Source organism: Eurytemora carolleeae, unplaced genomic scaffold (assembly GCF_000591075.1).
Source record: "Eurytemora carolleeae unplaced genomic scaffold, Eaff_2.0 scaffold982, whole genome shotgun sequence".
Classification (NCBI taxonomy): domain Eukaryota; kingdom Metazoa; phylum Arthropoda; class Copepoda; order Calanoida; family Temoridae; genus Eurytemora; species Eurytemora carolleeae.
This window is the reverse complement of record NW_019397128.1, coordinates 54,954-73,195: the sequence shown is the minus strand read 5'-3', so window position 1 is coordinate 73,195 and position 18,242 is coordinate 54,954. Positions and strand designations below refer to the sequence as shown.

General features: G+C 33.4%; 3 protein-coding genes across 3 annotated transcripts in view; all 3 read right to left on the bottom strand.

The window, feature by feature from the left end:
- LOC111712165 (structural maintenance of chromosomes protein 5) overlaps positions 1-3,304 on the bottom strand; it is a 9,029-nt gene extending 5,725 nt beyond the window's left edge. Inside the window, exons 1-3 of the mRNA XM_023486710.1 lie at positions 3,294-3,304; positions 2,475-2,553; positions 1,811-1,896 (exon numbers count right to left, since the gene is read on the bottom strand). Of these exons, the coding sequence (XP_023342478.1) occupies positions 1,811-1,896; positions 2,475-2,553; positions 3,294-3,304 (176 nt within the window). The remainder of the gene's footprint in view (positions 1-1,810; positions 1,897-2,474; positions 2,554-3,293) is intronic.
- A 23-nt stretch (positions 3,305-3,327) lies between these two features.
- LOC111712164 (stress response protein NST1) lies at positions 3,328-4,130 on the bottom strand. Its single transcript, XM_023486708.1, has 3 exons — positions 4,093-4,130; positions 3,803-3,907; positions 3,328-3,563 (listed from the first exon to the last, which is right to left on the bottom strand). The coding sequence occupies exons 1-3, from the start codon at positions 4,128-4,130 to the stop codon at positions 3,344-3,346; spliced, it is 363 nt and encodes a 120-aa protein (XP_023342476.1). The 3' UTR covers positions 3,328-3,343.
- Positions 4,131-5,125: 995 nt separating this feature from the next.
- LOC111712167 (structural maintenance of chromosomes protein 5) lies at positions 5,126-16,717 on the bottom strand. The gene is made up of 16 exons (XM_023486712.1): positions 16,614-16,717; positions 16,170-16,261; positions 15,774-15,846; positions 15,281-15,390; positions 14,312-14,395; positions 13,472-13,536; positions 12,812-12,872; positions 12,165-12,290; positions 11,479-11,595; positions 11,200-11,294; positions 10,418-10,468; positions 9,988-10,069; positions 9,225-9,274; positions 8,245-8,365; positions 7,475-7,831; positions 5,126-5,359 (listed from the first exon to the last, which is right to left on the bottom strand). Exons 1-16 carry the CDS (start codon positions 16,696-16,698, stop codon positions 5,141-5,143), a joined length of 1,788 nt encoding a protein of 595 aa, XP_023342480.1. The 5' UTR covers positions 16,699-16,717; the 3' UTR covers positions 5,126-5,140.
- Positions 16,718-18,242: the final 1,525 nt, after the last annotated feature.

Genomic DNA, 18,242 nt, shown 5'->3' with positions numbered 1-18,242 from the left:
TAGAGAACTAGAGAACTAGAGAACCAGAGAATCAGAAAACCAGAGAACCAGAGAACCAGATAACAAGAGAACTAGATAATAGAGATCTAGAGAACTAGAGAACTAGAGAACCAGAGAACTAGAGAACCAGAGAACCAGAGAATCAGAGAACTAGAGAACTAGATAATAGAGAACTAGAGAACCAGAGAATCAGAAAACCAGAGAACCAGAGAACCAGAGAACTAGAGCACTAGAGAACTAGATAATAGAGAACTAGAGAACTAGATAATAGAGAACTAGAGAACCAGATAATAGAGAACTAGAGAACTAGAGAACTAAAGAACTAAAGAACCAGAAAACCAGAGAACCAGAGAACCAGGGAACCTGAGAACTAAAGAGCATTGATTCTAATTTTTAAAACTGTTTAGATCGGTGTGAATTAGGCCATTTAACAAACAAACGATTAAGTTATAATTAGAAAGAGTAGAGTGTAGATTTAGGATCTAATATAATTAAAATTAGCGTGGTACAGGTGTTGCACACTCAATTAAAAGAAAATTAATATTAAACTAAAAATGAAAAGATTTACAGATAAATGGAAGAAACTTGAGAGGATGTTCTCAGATCTAATAAAGAGACAGATAGATAGATAGAAAAACAGACAGACAGATAGATAGACAGATAAATAGACAGAGAAACAGATAAGACACATACAAATATAGATAAACAGAGAGACAGATAGGATATATAAACAGATAGATAAAAATTTAGATAAACTGACATGCAGATAGATAGACAGATGGATAGACAGATAGCTAAACAGATAGATAGACAGATGGATACAGATAGCTAGACAGATAGCTAGACATATAGCAAGACATATAGCTAGACATATAGCTAGACAGATAGCTAGATAGATACCTAGACAGATAGATAGATAGATAAACATATTCTCAAATGAACACTTCTGGAACATATTCTCAAATGAACACTTCTGGGATCTCGAAAATTATGAATGAATTTTTATTGTCAATTGAAACATTAATCAATCTAATATTATTTAGAATGCAGAAAATAAGTTAAACTAACTTCATTTTGACGAGATTTTTTTTGTAATTTTCATGAAAAATTTGCTGAAATGAGTGAAAATAAAAAAACCGGTGTATTTCCAGGATTAAAATCCGTACAATCCGTACAATTTGAAAAAAAATCCGTACAATCCGTACAATTTTAGGGTTACAAAATAAAAAATCCGTACAATCCGTACATTTTCGCCACCCTGCATTTAGAAATGCGGAAAATCTACCAGTTTCCTGTGAATTTCCAAATTAACTTTTTTCAAATCTTTTATAATCAAGATTTACATAGATTTACGCAAAAAAACAGGAGTCCAAAATCTCTAAGATGAGATTTTTAGGGATTTTGTAAATAATTTGTTGAGATATGGGGCGTACACAGGATTTTGTCCAAGTGAGGGATTACATTTTTCTATTGAGGGGGAGCTGAGGACCGGCAGGGTTGGCTGTGTTCCACGGTTTAATTTAACTACAAGGAGATAGGAAACCTAGTTTAGATCTGTCAAATAAGGCCTGTCAGCGTAATTTCAAGGATTTACAACGGTACTCTTAAAAGCGTTGTCTGATCAAGTATGAATTAGATATCAATGTGTTTGTTTCTTTAAATTGTCAATTTTTATTTGCGGGTTTTCTGCGAAAGTGACTTAAGTAGAAATTATCAAAATTAAATAAGGAAAACGAGGGCATTTTCCAAATTTTTATCCGATGTAGGATCTCTTTAAAATACACGCGCAGTCCCTTTAAGAAGAACTTACTGATTAATGTTGTCTGCACAGGCTGCTTGAGCTTCTAATCGTCCAGATAACTGATCAATTTCGTCCACGCTATCCGGGAATCCAGCCTCAAACTCAATTTTAAAATCCATTTANTCAAATCAAATCAAATCAAATCAAATCAAATCAAATCAAATCAAATCAAATCAAATCAAATCAAATCAAATCAAATCAAATCAAATCAAATCAAATCAAATCAAATCAAATCAAATCAAATCAAATCAAATCAAATCAAATCAAATCAAATCAAATCAATAATGAAGTGAGGTTTTACGATTTGTACTCTTTGTTTATTTTCTTTGTTGATTTTCTAAATAAACCGGAATTGTATTAATCGATTAAAGAATTAAAAGTCGTCTTTTAATCGTGTAAATAGTTTGCGGCATTCATCATAGGGCACCTAATTTATTCTTATTCCAAGGTCAAAGACGAGTCTTTAATTAATTAAAATTATTCTGGATTATTTAGAATAGTACTGTATTGTTGCACTTTATTTGTCACTTCATTTTTCATAACAGGAAATAACAAGTGTCTAAAGATGTGTTTTTAACGAAATAGAATTAAATAATAAAATTTACATCTTGTACCTCTAGTTTTTTTTAAAATAAAGAAAAAACTTGTAAAAAAATATTCGTGAGTAATATACCTGATCCCAATAATCCTGTATTTCCTGCGGAGGTTTATCCTTAGCTCCCTTATTCAATCCTGTAGTTTTCTTCGCCTCCCTTCAACCAGGGATTCAGTCAAATATTTTTTAGTAATTTCTGCCAGATGTAAAACCTAATTTTCTAGCTTATTTCATTTACTCCAATAATATTTGAGACCGATTTTATATACTCCAATAATATTTGAGACCGATTTTATATACTTCAATAATATTTGAGACCGATTTTATAATCTCCAATAATATTTGTGGCCGATTTTATATACTACCATAATATTCGTGGCAGATTTTATATACTCCAATAATATTTGTGGCAGATTTTATATACTCCCATAATATTTGTGGTAGATTTTATAAACTCCAATAAAATTTGTGGCAGATTTTATATTATTATTATAAAGATTTATTCACACACAAAGATATAAATACATATATAAATGGTGTAGTTAATCAAATCCCTAGTTCTTAAAGCAAATTAAGTCGAGTTGCAAAAAGGAAGAAAACAAGAAAAGATTTGGAGATTGTAAACTTAAGAAGATTTGGTGGAATGAAGGAAAGGATTTATAACCCCCCCTTTTAAATTTCGTGAAAGCATCATGAACAAATGTAATGCCTAAAATACAAGGTCTTAATTCGAACATATACATGTCACCAATAGCCGGCCAAACAGCTGGACCGAATAGGCTGAACTTTCTTATGGACACTCATGGGTGGGGTCCATAAAAACGCGGAAACTTATAATTCCGTTTTTTTGTTCTTTAAAAATCTAGGTATTTTTGAGGCTTCTGACTGGGTACAAACCCATCAGCCATGGGCCTGCACTTGGTTCAGCTGTTTCTACAAGAAAAGAGTTACCTCAGATTCGCAATCTTCTCCTCCTTACTATCAAGAGATTTCTTCAAGGGTAAAACCAAGAGAGCTTTCAGATCCTTCTGAGTTCTAGCTCTACAGCTTTCCTGTATACTTCGCTGTAGAAGCTCAACAGCTTTCACCATGTTACTGATGGACTTCTTCTTCTTCTCCTCCAGCTCAATCTTCTCCCTCTCCTCTTCCTCGTTCGACATCGCTTCCCTTCACGGTTAAGATTTCAATAAAAAATAAAAAATGCGCAAATAAACCGGTAAAATCCGTAAAATATGTCAAAATCAAATTTAAATAGATTGTAGATTTAATTAAATCTTTTTCTAAGGTTTGGGAATCAAAAAAAACTTTTGGCTCAAAAGTCATTCACTCCAAAAAAAGGTCCAAATTCGGCAACAACAAAAAATACAATTGAGTTGGCGCTGCGCACGATGAATTTATCAACAAACCTGAGATGTCGTCTTTGATTTTCAATCATGGCGGTATTCTTGGCGACTAGGTTCTTCTGCTGTTCCAACTCTCTTTGTTCCTTCCTTCGTCTCTCGAGTTCGACACTGAAGAAAACAGTTGAAGAAAGTTGTTTTCAGATAATGAAAAAACTGAACGTATACCTCCACTGCTAACAGTTTAGCTGAACAGATATCTGCACTGTTGACAGCTTAACTGAACTGATACCTGCACTTCTAACAGTTTAACTGAACGGATACCTGCACTGCTGACAGCTTAATTGAACTGATACCTGCACTGCTGACAGTTTAACTGAGCTAATACCTGCATTGCTCACAGTTTAAATGAACTAATATCTGCACTGCTGACAGTTTAACTGAACTAATACCTGCACTGNTAAATCTAAATCTAAATCTAAATCTAAATCTAAATCTAAATCTAAATCTAAATCTAAATCTAAATCTAAATCTAAATCTAAATCTAAATCTAAATCTAAATCTAAATCTAAATCTAAATCTAAATCTAAATCTAAATCTAAATCTAAATCTAAATCTAAATCTAAATCTAAATCTAAATCTAAATCTAAATCTAAATCTAAATCTAAATCTAAATCTAAATCTAAATCTAAATCTAAATCTAAATCTAAATCTAAATCTAAATCTAAATCTAAATCTAAATCTAAATCTAAATCTAAATCTAAATCTAAATCTAAATCTAAATCTAAATCTAAATCTAAATCTAAATCTAAATCTAAATCTAAATCTAAATCTAAATCTAAATCTAAATCTAAATCTAAATCTAAATCTAAATCTAAATCTAAATCTAAATCTAAATCTTACAACTTTTAATTTGCGAAATGAGTTGGTAACCATTGAAAGAAAAGAACAAACTTAAATTTTGTTCAAGTACTAAAAGGGACTGTAAGCGTAACTTCAAGTGCCCCTCCATGCCAAGATGGCAATGTCCGATTTACATCGGTACCCTTAAAATTAAATGCGTTGTTTGATTAAGTATGAATTAGAAACATTTTGAGTGCTGTTTATTTTGGTTTGTGGTATCTCTTCAAAAGCGACTTGCGCATTTCTTGCTCATAAGAAACACATGAGAAATTAAAGAAAATTTAACACTATTCGAGTAGGAAAAACGACGTTATTTTCCGCATTTTTGATCAAATTTAGGTTACAGGGTATTGCAATATTTGCATGGAGGGTCACTTGAAATAACGATCATAGGCCCTTAAAACTCATATTTCTTCATTTAACTTTATCAGACATGCAAACTTATGAACAAAATATGTTATCCAATAAAACCGACTTAATTCAGTCCGTTTAAATCAAAAGTTACGAACAATGAAAGATTACCTGATCTAAGCTGGCCCCCAGGGTTTTCTGAGAACGTATCTCCGTTGTCTGAGTAGATGGTTTGCCGGAGTACGCTGACCGGCTGACCGACAGACATTTAACTCCGAAGAAATACTTAGAAATTCCAAATTGCTGATAAATCTGGTCGCTATGCTTCTCCGAGGAGGGGGGAAATACAGCAGTGTTGTGTAGTTGGTACTAAACAGGGTTATCTATATATATGTATAGCGTATTTGATCCATAATCCAAGGTCATTGTTCAAGCCCCACCAACTACAAAATCAAGAACGGATGAGTCTTAATGGACGAAACACTGTGTCTATGGATATATGTATATATCTTCCTAAAATAAGTTCAGAACATTTTCTATTGTTTATTTAATATAGTTTATTGCTGGACACTGTGTTTTGTGGTTCTTCAGCAGCATGATTGTGGATTTTTCAATAAAACAAGTATATGTAGTGTCTTTCTAAAGGTTAGTTTTTTTTAAAGCGGTTTATATTAATTTAAACACAAAGTTAAACTGTTTGAATCCTATATTTTTTAAATTCTACAGGTTGGGACATTTGAGAAAATATATCAATGATCTCCATTCAAGAATACTTTGTGATTGCTCAAGTTCTCCTCAAATTGAGCTCCATTCTTCGAGAACTGGCTATAGTGCTCGGCGCCGGACGTGATGTACAGTTTTATTTACATTTTCTGATTCAAGAGACTCCACAGTCTGTTTCAGATCGTCAATATCTGCATGTATGAGGAACTCTTCTAAGCTCTGCGATTGCAATACTCCAGAATCAGTGGTCTTGTTTCGCAATTTACTTAATTGATAAAACCATGTTCAGACTTTTAGAATGTTGGTTTTTATAGTTTATTTGCTAAACTTGCATTCTCTAAGTTTAATATTTTCAGAAATTATAAAGGCCAAAATGTCGTAAGTTTGCCAAATCTGAGTTTATCAATGCTAGGTATACTATTATAGTTTGTTACCAATTACTGTTACCCTGACATAAAATAGAAGACTCAAATGAAATATACAATGAGGATTTATAGATGGACAAGGACAGATTGATGAGTGCTCCATTTCCTCATTTGAGAGTTACAAGTTAAACAGAAAAAGTTAAAAAGGTTTCGGTCTTTCTAGCCTTAGAGGGCGCTTCGCGCCCATCTTCTAACTTAATTGTGAACAATGTTCTCTTTGTGTACATCGTAAAACAAAACAAAAATAATTCGCGGATTTTCACAAAAAATTACAGGTTGGGACATTTGAGAAAATATATCAATGATCTCCATTCAAGAATACTTTGTGATTGCTCAAGTTCTCCTCAAATTGAGCTCCATTCTTCTGGCTATAGTGCGCCGAGCACCAATGTTAGTTCGTCCCTTGAAACCCCTTGGCATCACAAGTTCAAATGCTACATATCTGGACTCTTTGCTGGCCAGGGGTGATCCATCATTCGGCTGATAACACTGTTGTTAAATTTATCTTTTAACCACTTCGTTTGCAGAGCTTAGGAAGGATTCCTCATACACATATTGACGATCTGAAACAAACTGTGGAGTCTCTGGAATCAGAAAATGTAAAGAAAACTGTTCATCACCTCCGGCGCCGAGCACTATAGCCTGTTCTCAGAAAAATTGAGCTCAATTTGAGGAGATCTTGAGCAATAATCTAGAATTGAGATCATTTAGATGTTTTTTCAAATGTCCCAATCTGTAGAATTTAAAAATATAAGATTAATCTAATTGAACTTTGTGTTTATATTAATATCGAAAGATTTAAAAAAGAGAAACCATTAGAAATACAATGTGTAGTGTGTATATAAGTGGAAATCTCCGTTTGTTTGTTTGTTTTTATGTTCGATCCTAACTCTAGAACCTGTGGATCAATTTGCCTTAGATTTTATTGGGAAACTCGGTAGGAGCACGGGAATGTTCTTGGCTTGGTTTAAAAGTGCTAGGTTGAGAGGGTTGATTAATAGGGAACATCTAGTTTCCCAGTAAATCTGGGTTCCCAAGCTAGAATTAACAAATGGACATTATTAAATTTTAGATTAGACATCCCCATTCCCGGCCCATGAAAAAGTTTTTTTCCATGATTAAATGCTTGATTGTATGCCCGTATAACTGTCACGTGAAGATTTTATTAGGTTTTAAAAGTTTTCTATCCATGATGAAATGTGTAATTGTATGCCCGTATAACTGTCACGTTAAGATTTTATTAGGTTTTAGAAGTTTTGATGTGTTCATGGATTTTTCAATATTAAGTCTAACAGTCGTCTTCCTCGTAAACAGGTTAAGTTCCTAATTTATTCACCTGCTGACACATGTAAGCTAGAACTTTATCTGGAGCTTGAACCATCTCCTTGAGATAGGAAATCAACCCGTAACCCTGAAGTTGCTCCGGTGGAGTCCGAGCAATGAACTCATCCGCGCTCCGGGAGGGAACCAGAGCAGCTCCGACCCTCTCCAGTTTCATGACTGATCTAGTCTGGTTGAGGAATCTGTTCAAGTCCTCCACGTCCTCGAAGAAAAATATGGTGAGATCCTTGAGCGCGATGCTGTTCTCGATATAGATAGCGTAGTCGGGGTTTATCACGTTCCCGCAGACGATGAATGGTTCGTAAACTGAAGCTTTGAAGGAGTCCTTGTTGCTCCTCAACCACTCAATCGCCTAAGTTTAAAGGGACTGTCAACTAAATTCAAGTGATTCTCTCCCCCCCCCCCCNAGTGAGAACCAGAAAACTCTGCAATAGGAAGACGACTTTTAGACTCAAGTTATGTACATTAAACACAGTAAGAGTGCAATGTAATAATACCCAATTCACTTAATAAGTCATTTAGTACGTTCTTTTAGCATTGAAACTTGACATCAAAAACTCTTAATTAATGTCGTCTTCCAATTCCAGTTTTCTGGTCCTAACTGTATTTAATATAATAATAAAGTTTGTGTTTCAGACAGGCCACCTCTCTTGTGGCATACATTTCAGTTAGATGATGGGTCCAGTTACTTTTAAACTAATAACGATAAGGACTTTACATTATTATTATTTCATTATCAATGATTTTCGGTTTAAAAATATAGACCTTGTAAGCATCCTGGCACTTTGCTTTGAGAATCTCAAGTTTACGCATATCCACGCTTTCAAGAAGACGGAGCTCGTCGCGGCATCTGCGCTGGTCAGCTTCAAGTGCACTGATTTCAAACCTAGGAATATGTTAGATATATATTTTATTAGATCAGCTTCAATTTACTTAATCTAATTCGCTTCAAGCACTGATTTCAAACCTTGAAATATATTAGTTATATTCAAATAGCCGCAATTACACTGATTTTAACCTTGGAATATGTAATATGTATTTAATCAGCTTCAAGCGCACTGATTTCAACCCTTGGAATAAGTCAGTTATAAGTACACTGATTTTAAACCTTGCAATAAGTTAATTATATTTAATCAGTTTCAAGTTCACTGATTTCAAACCTTGTTATTAGTTAGTTTTATTTTATTTTATTAGCTTCAAGCGCACTGAGTTCAAACCTTGGAATAGGTTAGTTATTTTTTATCAGCTTCAAGCGCACTGATTTCAAACCTTTGAATAGGTCAGCTATATTTAATCAGCATTTGTACACCGAGTTCAAACCTTGAAATAGGTTAGTTATATTTAATCAGCTTCAAGCACATTGATTTCAAACCTTAGTGTTCTTAAAAAGACTTTAAGCGTAATGCAAAGATGGAAATGCCCGATTCACAATGAAACCTTTATCTGAACAATATTGTGGAAGATATCGTCTGTTTTTGGTTTAAAAGGAGTCGTTTCTGATAATTCCTATAAAGTTTCTTGCAGTATAAATGCGCTGGTCACTTTTGTAAAAAAAAAAACAATTGAAAATTAGATTTCAAAATATCAGAGTCATCCGTTATCAGACAAAGCTTTCAAAGGGTGTCCTTGAGAATAGAACAATCTTGATATTCCACTTACAGTCCCTTTAAGTCCCGTCGTGAATTCTTGAAGAGAGGTTGACATAACAAAAATATAAAAATACAAAAAAATTATAATTTTTATACTTTTTCTCGCTGTAACTATTCTTCTCTAGTTCTACTTTGCGTGCAGCGTCCTGTAGTTACAAAACAAATATTTCATTTATCCATGATCTTGGTTGGATGACGAATGATGCTGATGGGAACTACAATTTTTTGTACAGGGTGTCCCACGGAACATGACAGTAACAAGACGACTTGAAGTCGTCTTAGAACTTTGAACTTGTTTGTGACATTCAGTCGTCAACCTATTTTTCCCATTTATCATAAAATTTTCCTAGTCCTGCCATTTCCTAAATGTAGTCTGCCTTTTTTTTAACTGTCAATATTACTGGAGATATTAAGCATTTCGTTCAGACTTCACTTTTATTGAATAAAACCAAAATTGACGAAATATGAACCAAATTCTTCACAACTCCGCTAATATTATTACCACCACAAAAAAGGCAGACCACATTTTGGAAATGCCAAGCCTATTAGAATTTTGTGAATATTAACTTTAAAATTTTACTTCCAAAATTAGGTTTACAAATAAATGTAACATAATTGTTAAAAACAAAGACGACTTTCAATTCGTCCTTCTACAGTCATGTTTCGTGGAACAGCCTGAATATAAAGCGTGAGTTCAGTGGCTGTCAAATAGGAAAATACTCTGTAATCCCCTGAAAGCCATTTACTTCGACAACATTTTAAATTATCACAAATCCGAATCAAGAGCTAATCAATGATCACTTTTTAAATTTTAAATTAAACATTTTAATTATTAAAATATTTAAAGTTTGTTTTGTTCCTTGGTCAATTGTTTAGCTTGTTCTATTCTCGGCAGAAGAGATTCATCCTCACCACTCTCAGATATTTCAGCCTCAAGCTCCCTAAACATTGATATTTCAGCCTCAAGCTCCCTAAACATTGATATTTCAGCCTCAAGCTCCCTAAACATAGATATTTCAGCCTCAAGCTCCATAAACATTGATATTAAAGCCTAAACATTGATATTACAGTCTCAAGCTAGCTCCCTAAACATTTGATACTTCAGCCTCAAGCTCCATAAACATTGATATTTTAGCCTTATGCTCCATAAACATTAATATTTAAGACTCAAGAGATATTTCAGCTCCCTGAATAGTTTAGAATAAGATAAGAGCATTTATATTAAAATATATAGAACAAAGAAATGGTTAGATTAGAAGTATAACAAATGAATAATTTTCTCTACAAACCTGATCGTTCTTTGATACTTCTCAATGCTTTCCTCCTTCTCTTTCTCTCGTCTATTCAATCCAAAACATGAAATTTAAAAATAGAAATTCATTTTTTTTTCTACAAAATTTTAAGTACGTAACAATTTGATTTAATTAGATCCAAAAACGAAACGAATTCATTTTTTTAAGAAATAAAAAAATTTATTTTATTTAAGGTCATGACAAAAAGGAAATATCTTGATATCTCTTTAATTGTTCCCTTTTCTATACTCGAGCTATGTAAATCCACAATTCCCTTTTTAAGAGGAAACCCACTATAATATCATCAATCTTCAAAAAGGAAAAAATGGATATCTCAATTTTTTCTTGCTAAACCTTAGATGCAACTTTTTTAATGGTGGATCACTTGTTTCATCAATAATCCTTTTAAAGGGACTGTAAGCGTAATTTCAAGTGACCCTTCATGCAATTAAGATGGCGATACCAGATTTACAACGGTACCCTTGAAACCTTAATCTGATTAAAAAATGTGGAAGTTTTTTCAGACTCAAGGTGTTTAGTTTTGATAATTTTTCCAATGTTTCTTGTAGGCGAGAAATGCGCGAGTCACTTTTGCAAAGAAACCTCAACTAAAAATAAAGAGTTAAAAAAATGAACTGGGATGTTAAATTAATACTTGATCAGACAAAGCTTTTCAGGGTAAATTCTAAATTGCCATCTCTGCATGGAGGGTCACTTGAAATTACGCTTACAGTCCCTTTAAGGGTTTTTAATTGATAAAATATGGATTTAAATGGTTCCTTCGGATATGAACAGCTTGATCTTGAATATTCTCCAGTTCCCTCTCAAACCCTTCAATCCTCTGGCTCTGGAACTTGGCCTTGTTCGTGCACTCCTAGATTAGGTATGAGTCTATGTAGAGTTCACTAGGGCCCCGGGGGGGGGGGGGGGGTCTGTTGATGAGAAAATAAATATTTTTTCTTTGTTTTGTTTAATTAATGAAAACGAGATGTTAAAAACTTCATTGCTTTTTTTTTAAATAAAAGAAATATTCCTAAATAAATACCAAATCGTTTTACCTTGATAGTTTCCGAGTCTGTAACATTAGCATTAGTCATCTTCTCAATTTTCTTCTTCAGCTCATTTACTTCAAGTTTCAGAGGTTTTAAACCCTCTTCGTTTCGATCTTTCGTCTCCTACAATCAATACAGTTGATAATGTACATAACAATAGATATATAATTTTAACAGAGCCCTGAACTTGTGAATGGAATAAATTAGTTAAAGAGTTAAAATCGTCTTTGACTCCCGAGATTAGCTCAGGGGAGTTAACTCTAACCCAGTCTCCATTGGTCACAGTTTGAAAATTCAACAAATTATATTTCTTTAAGTATCAGGTTTATGAGTTTAGCTCCATAACTAAAATTCAACATCAGAAGTTAAACCTTTAATATAAATTTTGCCTTGTATTTTAAGCCTCCAATTAACGTCAAAACAGATAATCCGATCAGGCCAAATTGTGATAACTCAAAATCTACATTCCACAATCCAAATGAACCAAGGAAGGTTTGTGGCCAGTAAAATTCAAAATCCATCAATTTTAACAAAAAAAATCAGAGACACAAAGCCTAATATTACAATCAGAGACACAAAGCCTAATATTACAAATTTTAATTCATAGTTTAGAAATAAAAAAATCGACGAATACTGCTACAACGGATTTTAAAGTTTAAAAAAAACATTATTTTTTCATGTTAATCGTGTACCTTTGCTTTCTTATAAGTTTGATTGATCTCGTAGCAGGAGAACTTGGAAGATTCGAATACACTCCAGACTCTCTTCTTGGACAAGGATTCTATCTTCTCCAACAGTTTACGCTTCTCTTCGAATGCCTGACCAAAGTGGATACTATGACAGTAACTTAATGGGTATTAAAAAAAGAATTTACCAAGTTTTGACAAATTAGCCCCCCCTTCTCCTTTTCCATGACATGGGGGGGGGGAGAGAAGAGAGAGAGAGGTGGCGCTGTCCTTTACAGAATTCTTAATTTCTTAAACCTGAATTCTTTCTTTAAAAAACTTGATTTTAAGCAAGGATTGTCCTTGGTTAGTTTGATATTTGATTGGTAGTGGGCTAGGGGGGGGGGGGTGTCGAGGTCTCTACGAAATGGAACACAAAAAGTTTAAAAAGAACAAGAATGTTTATTTTTTTAAAGATTTTGATCAACAAAACCGAAATTGGAGAAAACTCTGGGTTAAAGTACATTTGCAAAATTAATTTGTAATTCAGCTCTGTGTCATCATAACACTTAAAAAATTCGCCAAATTTGTCACTTTTTTAAAAAGATATTTCCAGGGGAGGGGCACCCCTAGGAGAGGGGTGGGGGGGGGGGGGGGTGTACATCCAATTCTACCTTTACTTCCTCTTCCATTTTGTCACACTGTTCGATCTTCTCTCCTAGGATCTGAACCTTCCTGTAAAAAAAAGATTAAAAACCAATAAAAAAAAAATTAGCGATTGGTAAATATTTTCAAAGGTGATTTTCGATGCTCTGTGGATAAAAAAAAATTAAAAGTTGGACATCAAAAGGCAAGGTTTGAAGGGGTTTCAGTACTTTTTTAACCCAAAAGATTATTTGTTTCACAGAAAAGTCATTAATTTCCCAAATTCAGCGAATAAAACCCTAACAAACCTTAGATCTAAGAAACAAAATTATTCTAGAAAATATTTACCCCTGGCAATGTACTTTTACCTTTCTTCAAAAATTCCGAATTTTTTTGGCCTTCCACTCAAATCTACAGCTATTAAGGATATTTAACAATTTTTTAAGATGACAAATCTATGTTCTAACTGTGAAATGTGAAATTGTTTGAAACGAAAAATTATTTATTTACTCAGATTCCGAATTCAGGATTTACCGTAAAAACTCTTATTTATTCAGGGGTGTATATTCCCTAAAAATCATTCACCATTATTGAAAATTATTATTGAATGGGGGGGGGGGGAAATAAATAAATTTTTGGGTAAACAGAGTTACAAAGATGATTATTTAAAAAAATCAATTTTGTTTAACCTGTTATGTATTTCCTCTCCTTCTGTCAAATCCTTCTGAAGTTCCTTGAGTTCCCTGTGTTTCTCCTGCCGCAATCATCAAAGTAAATAATCAAGGATCAGGGATATATATTTTATTGAAAAATCACCCCCCCCATCTTTGAAATAATTTTTCCTGCCCCAGCACCAAATTTTTTTCTTCATGTTTTTGCTGAATTTGGGAAAATAAATGATTTTAAGCAGAAAATAAACAAATTTGTGGGAAAAGTATAAAGAAAGAAGAAACATGCTTTACCATGTACAATTTTTCATTCCCCCCCCCCTCTCTAGATCTCCAAAAATCATTACTTTTGACCCCCTCCCCCCTCCCAGGGTGGGGGAATAATTCTTACAAATATACAGTATTCACCCGTGTCAATGATCCCCGAAATACAAGTAGGAAATATCAAATATGACAAAACTATGTCTTAGCCAATATTATAATGGGTTCAGATTATTTTATGTCCGAGAATTTTAATTTTGATTTAAGTGAACCTCAGGGCAAAGATGACAATGCCTGATTTACAATGATACCTATGAAACCTTAATCTGATAATGAAGATAATGTTGTTTTTCTGACTCAAAAATTCGGATAATTTCTCCAGTCTTTCTTTCAAGCAAGAAATGCGCAAGTGACTTTTGCGGAGAACCCCCTACTGAAAACAAACAGTTTGAGAAAAAAATCATTGATATCTCTAAGTCATACTTGATCAAACAAAGATTTGAACGAAACCGTTCTAAATCGGACATTGCCAGTTTTGCCTTTGAAATTAGGCTTACAGTCTCTTAATTATTCATCTTGAATAATAAATTGATGCTGTTCCTTGAGTCCGGTATCTCCAACAGCATCTATAGTATTGTCCAGAAGACCCTTGTTATTCAGCCTCGAGAAATCATGAACCTTGTCCTAAACAAATCATGCAATCATGAACCTTGTTCTAAACAAATAATGAACCTTGTCCTGAACATATTATAAAATCATGAACATTGTCCTAAACAAATAATGAACCTTGTCCTGAACATAATATGAAATCGTGAACACTGTCCTAAATTAATAACGAACCTTGTCCTGAACATACTATGAAATCATGAACATTGTCCTAAACAAATAATGAACCTTGTCCTGAACATATTATGAAATCATGAACATTGTCCTAAACAAATAATGAACCTTGTCCTGAACATATTATGAAATCATGAACATTGTCCTAAACAAATAATGAACCTTGTCCTGAACATATTATGAAATCATGAACCTTGTCCTAAACAGATCATGAAATCATGAACCTTGTCCTAAAAAAACCATGTAATCATGAACCTTGTCCTAAACAGATCATGAAATCATGAACCTTGTCCTAAACAAACCATGAAATCATGAACCGTGTCCTTCCCAATTCTTGTAATCATGAACCTATTTGATTGAAACTAACCTGGGACAAAAACTGGCAAAGATTAAGTCTAACCTGGGACAAAAACTAGCAAAGATTAAATCTAACCTGGGACAAGAACTAGCAAAGATTAAATCTAACCTGGGACAAGAACTAGCAAAGATTCAATCTAACCTGTGACGAGAACTAGCAAAGATTAAATCTAACCTGGGACAAGAACTAGCAAAGATTGAATCTAACCTGGGACAAGAACTAGCAAAGATTAAATCTAACCTGTGGCAAAAACTGGCAAAGATTGAATCTAACCTGTGGCAAAAACTGGCAAAGATTGAATCTAACCTGTGGCAAAAACTGGTAAAGATTAAATCTAACCTGTGGCAAAACTGGCAAAGATTGAATCTAACCTGTGGCAAAAACTGGCAAAGATTGTCGACTTGAATCCTTAGTTTTGAAACTTTCTCCTTCACCTCCTTCTCAGATACTTTCTTCCCGTCCATACTCCAAACATTCTTTCCTGTTTATTAAACATTTTTTTTAGAAGCTATTTTAACAGATCAAAACAAAATTGTACAAAATTATTTTATTAGTATTTCCGTATTCCAATATTTCTTGGGGGCTCGGGCAGTGCTTAGGATCCATTTAATTTTAATTTTAAATTTTGGGTTTGAGAGTAAATTTTTTTTTAATGTTTTAGTTGATAGTTTGCCCCTTTGGATCCGGATCTTAAGCACTGGCCCCTCCCGCCAGGTTCTTTTATGTTTACAGGCTTAGAAAACAGCGTTAATTTAACGCGTTTCTCTATTAATTGAAAGCTATTCGATATATCTTCCTAAATCGGTTTAAGTAAACCTTAAAATTCTAAATAACGTCTTGTTTATCAAGTTTTCTAATATTAACCTGATATATTCCAGTTCCGACGAATGACCAGATTCTTTCCGTTCTTCTGGAACAGTTCTATCTCAATTGTTGCCTAAATAATATTTTCTAAAATTAAATAACAGTTAAAAATGTAAAAATGATCTTTTATAAAAGCTAATATGTAAAAATTGAAAAAAAAGAAACGTTCTTTCACTAAAAAAATGGTTTATTGATATGAAATCTTCAAATTGACAATTAACAAAAGGGGTTTATCGCTTAATGAGGATAATAAATTATCTTAAGACAAAAATAAATAAACTTCAGGAGTAAAAGTACTATTAGGGAAAAAAATATGCCCATAGAAATCTTATTTTAACCCCCCCCCCTTCCCTACAAAATAATTTCTTATTTTTTTTTTCAATCTTCTTTTTTTACCTCCTCTTGTCCGACCAGGATATAATCAGCTAGAGTTGTTGCCCGGCCCAGGACACTGAGCTTTCCAGCTAAACCGATACATATTCCGTTCACTTTATCAAAACCAGAATTAATAATCAAAATTTAATCGTCAATTACTGTTCGAAAAATCAAATAATAAGGTTCCTGAAAAATAGATTTTTTAATATTTTAGTAGAAGGAACAGTAGACGTAATTGCATGTGATTATGTATATAGAGTAGAATTTTCTATTCACCACGGGACTCAGGTTTTTTTTCTGAAAAACAATCAGAATAGTAGTTTTCCTGTAAAGCAAGCTAGAAAAACAAATATATCTCATTTAATTATTGAATAATACAACAACATAGTTTTAACTGACTGTTAACCTAAATAGACGTCCTTATTTTACACTCATTTCTTCATATTAATTATTCAATTCTCTATCCTATGGTTGATTTTCCGGACCCGTTAGGTCCGATGATCACGTTGAGATTAGGACCCAGCATAAACTCTGTATCACTGTACTGCATGAAGTTTAAAAACTTCAGCCTGAAATAAAGTAGTCATCTATCTATATACTTTGCTTGTTTTTTATTTAAATATTTAAAATTTTTTATTCAATTAACGTGATAACGACAGAACCGATACGGATTTTTAATTTTTGTGGAAACTTACAAGGGTTAACTTTATGTCAGAGTTTAAAAAACGTACTTAAAACAATTCTATTTTTTAAAATCCACTAAAATGCGACCCAAAAATTAACAAAAAAGACTTAATTTACAAAAAAATAATGGTTTACGACCCTGCATTTATTAAAATGTAATTATCTGTGTACACAAGTTATGAGGTGGGGGGTAACAAATTTTGTCGATTTTAGTTACTGTGCTTTGTTTGGCAAGTGCCATATGATTTGTAGAACTTCAGAATTTTCTTTTGGCCTTTCATGTTTTTTTATGTTTAAATTTGTTATACAGACAAATCATGAGTTGCGATGATACGGATACAGCTTTACTAAATCGGATACTGGAGGGAGGAATTGAAGCAGGTTCTAAATCAATTTAGAAATACTAAAAAAAAGCTTGTATTGATATTTATATAATTTCTTTTTGTCAAGTTGCTTGTGATGTGGAAAATATAACAAGGAAGTTTGATGAGAGTCAGATCGACCAAGAAACTTCAAACAGGCAAATTTATCAAATTCCCCCCCCCCCCCCTCTTCTTAACAGCATTTTTACACTTACATCTCTCTTTAGCCGGAGGAAATTTTGGAAATAACTTAAATCTGTAAATTACATAAGAACAGAGGCCGAATTTAATGAATTTGAGTCGTGGCTCAAATCCGCCTTAAACCGGTTTAAATCTTGAAACATTGAATACAATTTTAAGTCGAACCAACCGTATTTGAGCCGCGTCGCAAATATAAGCCGAGACTCAAATTCTTGAAATTCGGCGTCAGGATCAGTGCTTTCCAAAAGGCTTAACAATTTTAAAGTTATGACCTCTGGGAGACAAAAAGAAAAGGGGGGTCAACTCCCAAGAAAACTGTGATGGTGGGGGGGGAAGCACCAAGAGAAACTTGTGAGCGAGGAGAGGGTGGAGCCCCCCGAAATAATTTTTTTTTTTACAATTTGCATTGTGAGTAAGTATTTTAAGTGCTCAAAATAACAAATCACGCTTAAAATATTTAGAAATATTTCCACCTTAGTTAGAACTTTACTTTTAAATTTTGAACTCAGGAATCTCATGCAAGAAAAATTTTGACATATAAAAGAATTAGGATTAGGTTTTAAGATGTAAAAAACGTTTTATAGAGCGGGATGTTCTTCTATGATTTTTCAGTATTTATATATATTATGGAAAATATTAAAATAGGTTTTTATTAAATTACTTTTTGTTATTATTTTTCTTCTAGGTTCGTGTCTGCTGTACCGAGTCAAGCTAACAATAGTCTAACCTTCTTTATGGACGAGGAGGCTGGGGAAGCTCAGGATTCATCTTCGGAGGAAGAGGAGACCCATCCTCATATGCCTGAAGACAGGGTAGGTCATTTTTCAGTAGCCTCCCCCCCCCCCCC

Coding starts and splice junctions, on each gene's coding strand:
- LOC111712167 (XM_023486712.1), bottom strand. CDS start 16,698: ATGCAGTACAGTGATACAGAGTTTATGCTGGGTCCTAATCTCAACGTG. Junction 14,396..15,280: donor TTTGCCAGTTTTTGCCACAG/GTTAGATTCAAT, acceptor TGATTTGTTTAG/GACAAGGTTCATGATTTCTC. Junction 12,873..13,471: donor GGAGAGGAAATACATAACAG/GTTAAACAAAAT, acceptor TTTTTTTTACAG/GAAGGTTCAGATCCTAGGAG.
- LOC111712164 (XM_023486708.1), bottom strand. CDS start 4,130: ATGCAGGTATTAGCTCAGTTAAACTGTCAGCAGTGCAG. Junction 3,908..4,092: donor TTAAACTGTCAGCAGTGCAG/GTATCAGTTCAA, acceptor TGTTTTCTTCAG/TGTCGAACTCGAGAGACGAA. Junction 3,564..3,802: donor AATCAAAGACGACATCTCAG/GTTTGTTGATAA, acceptor TTAACCGTGAAG/GGAAGCGATGTCGAACGAGG.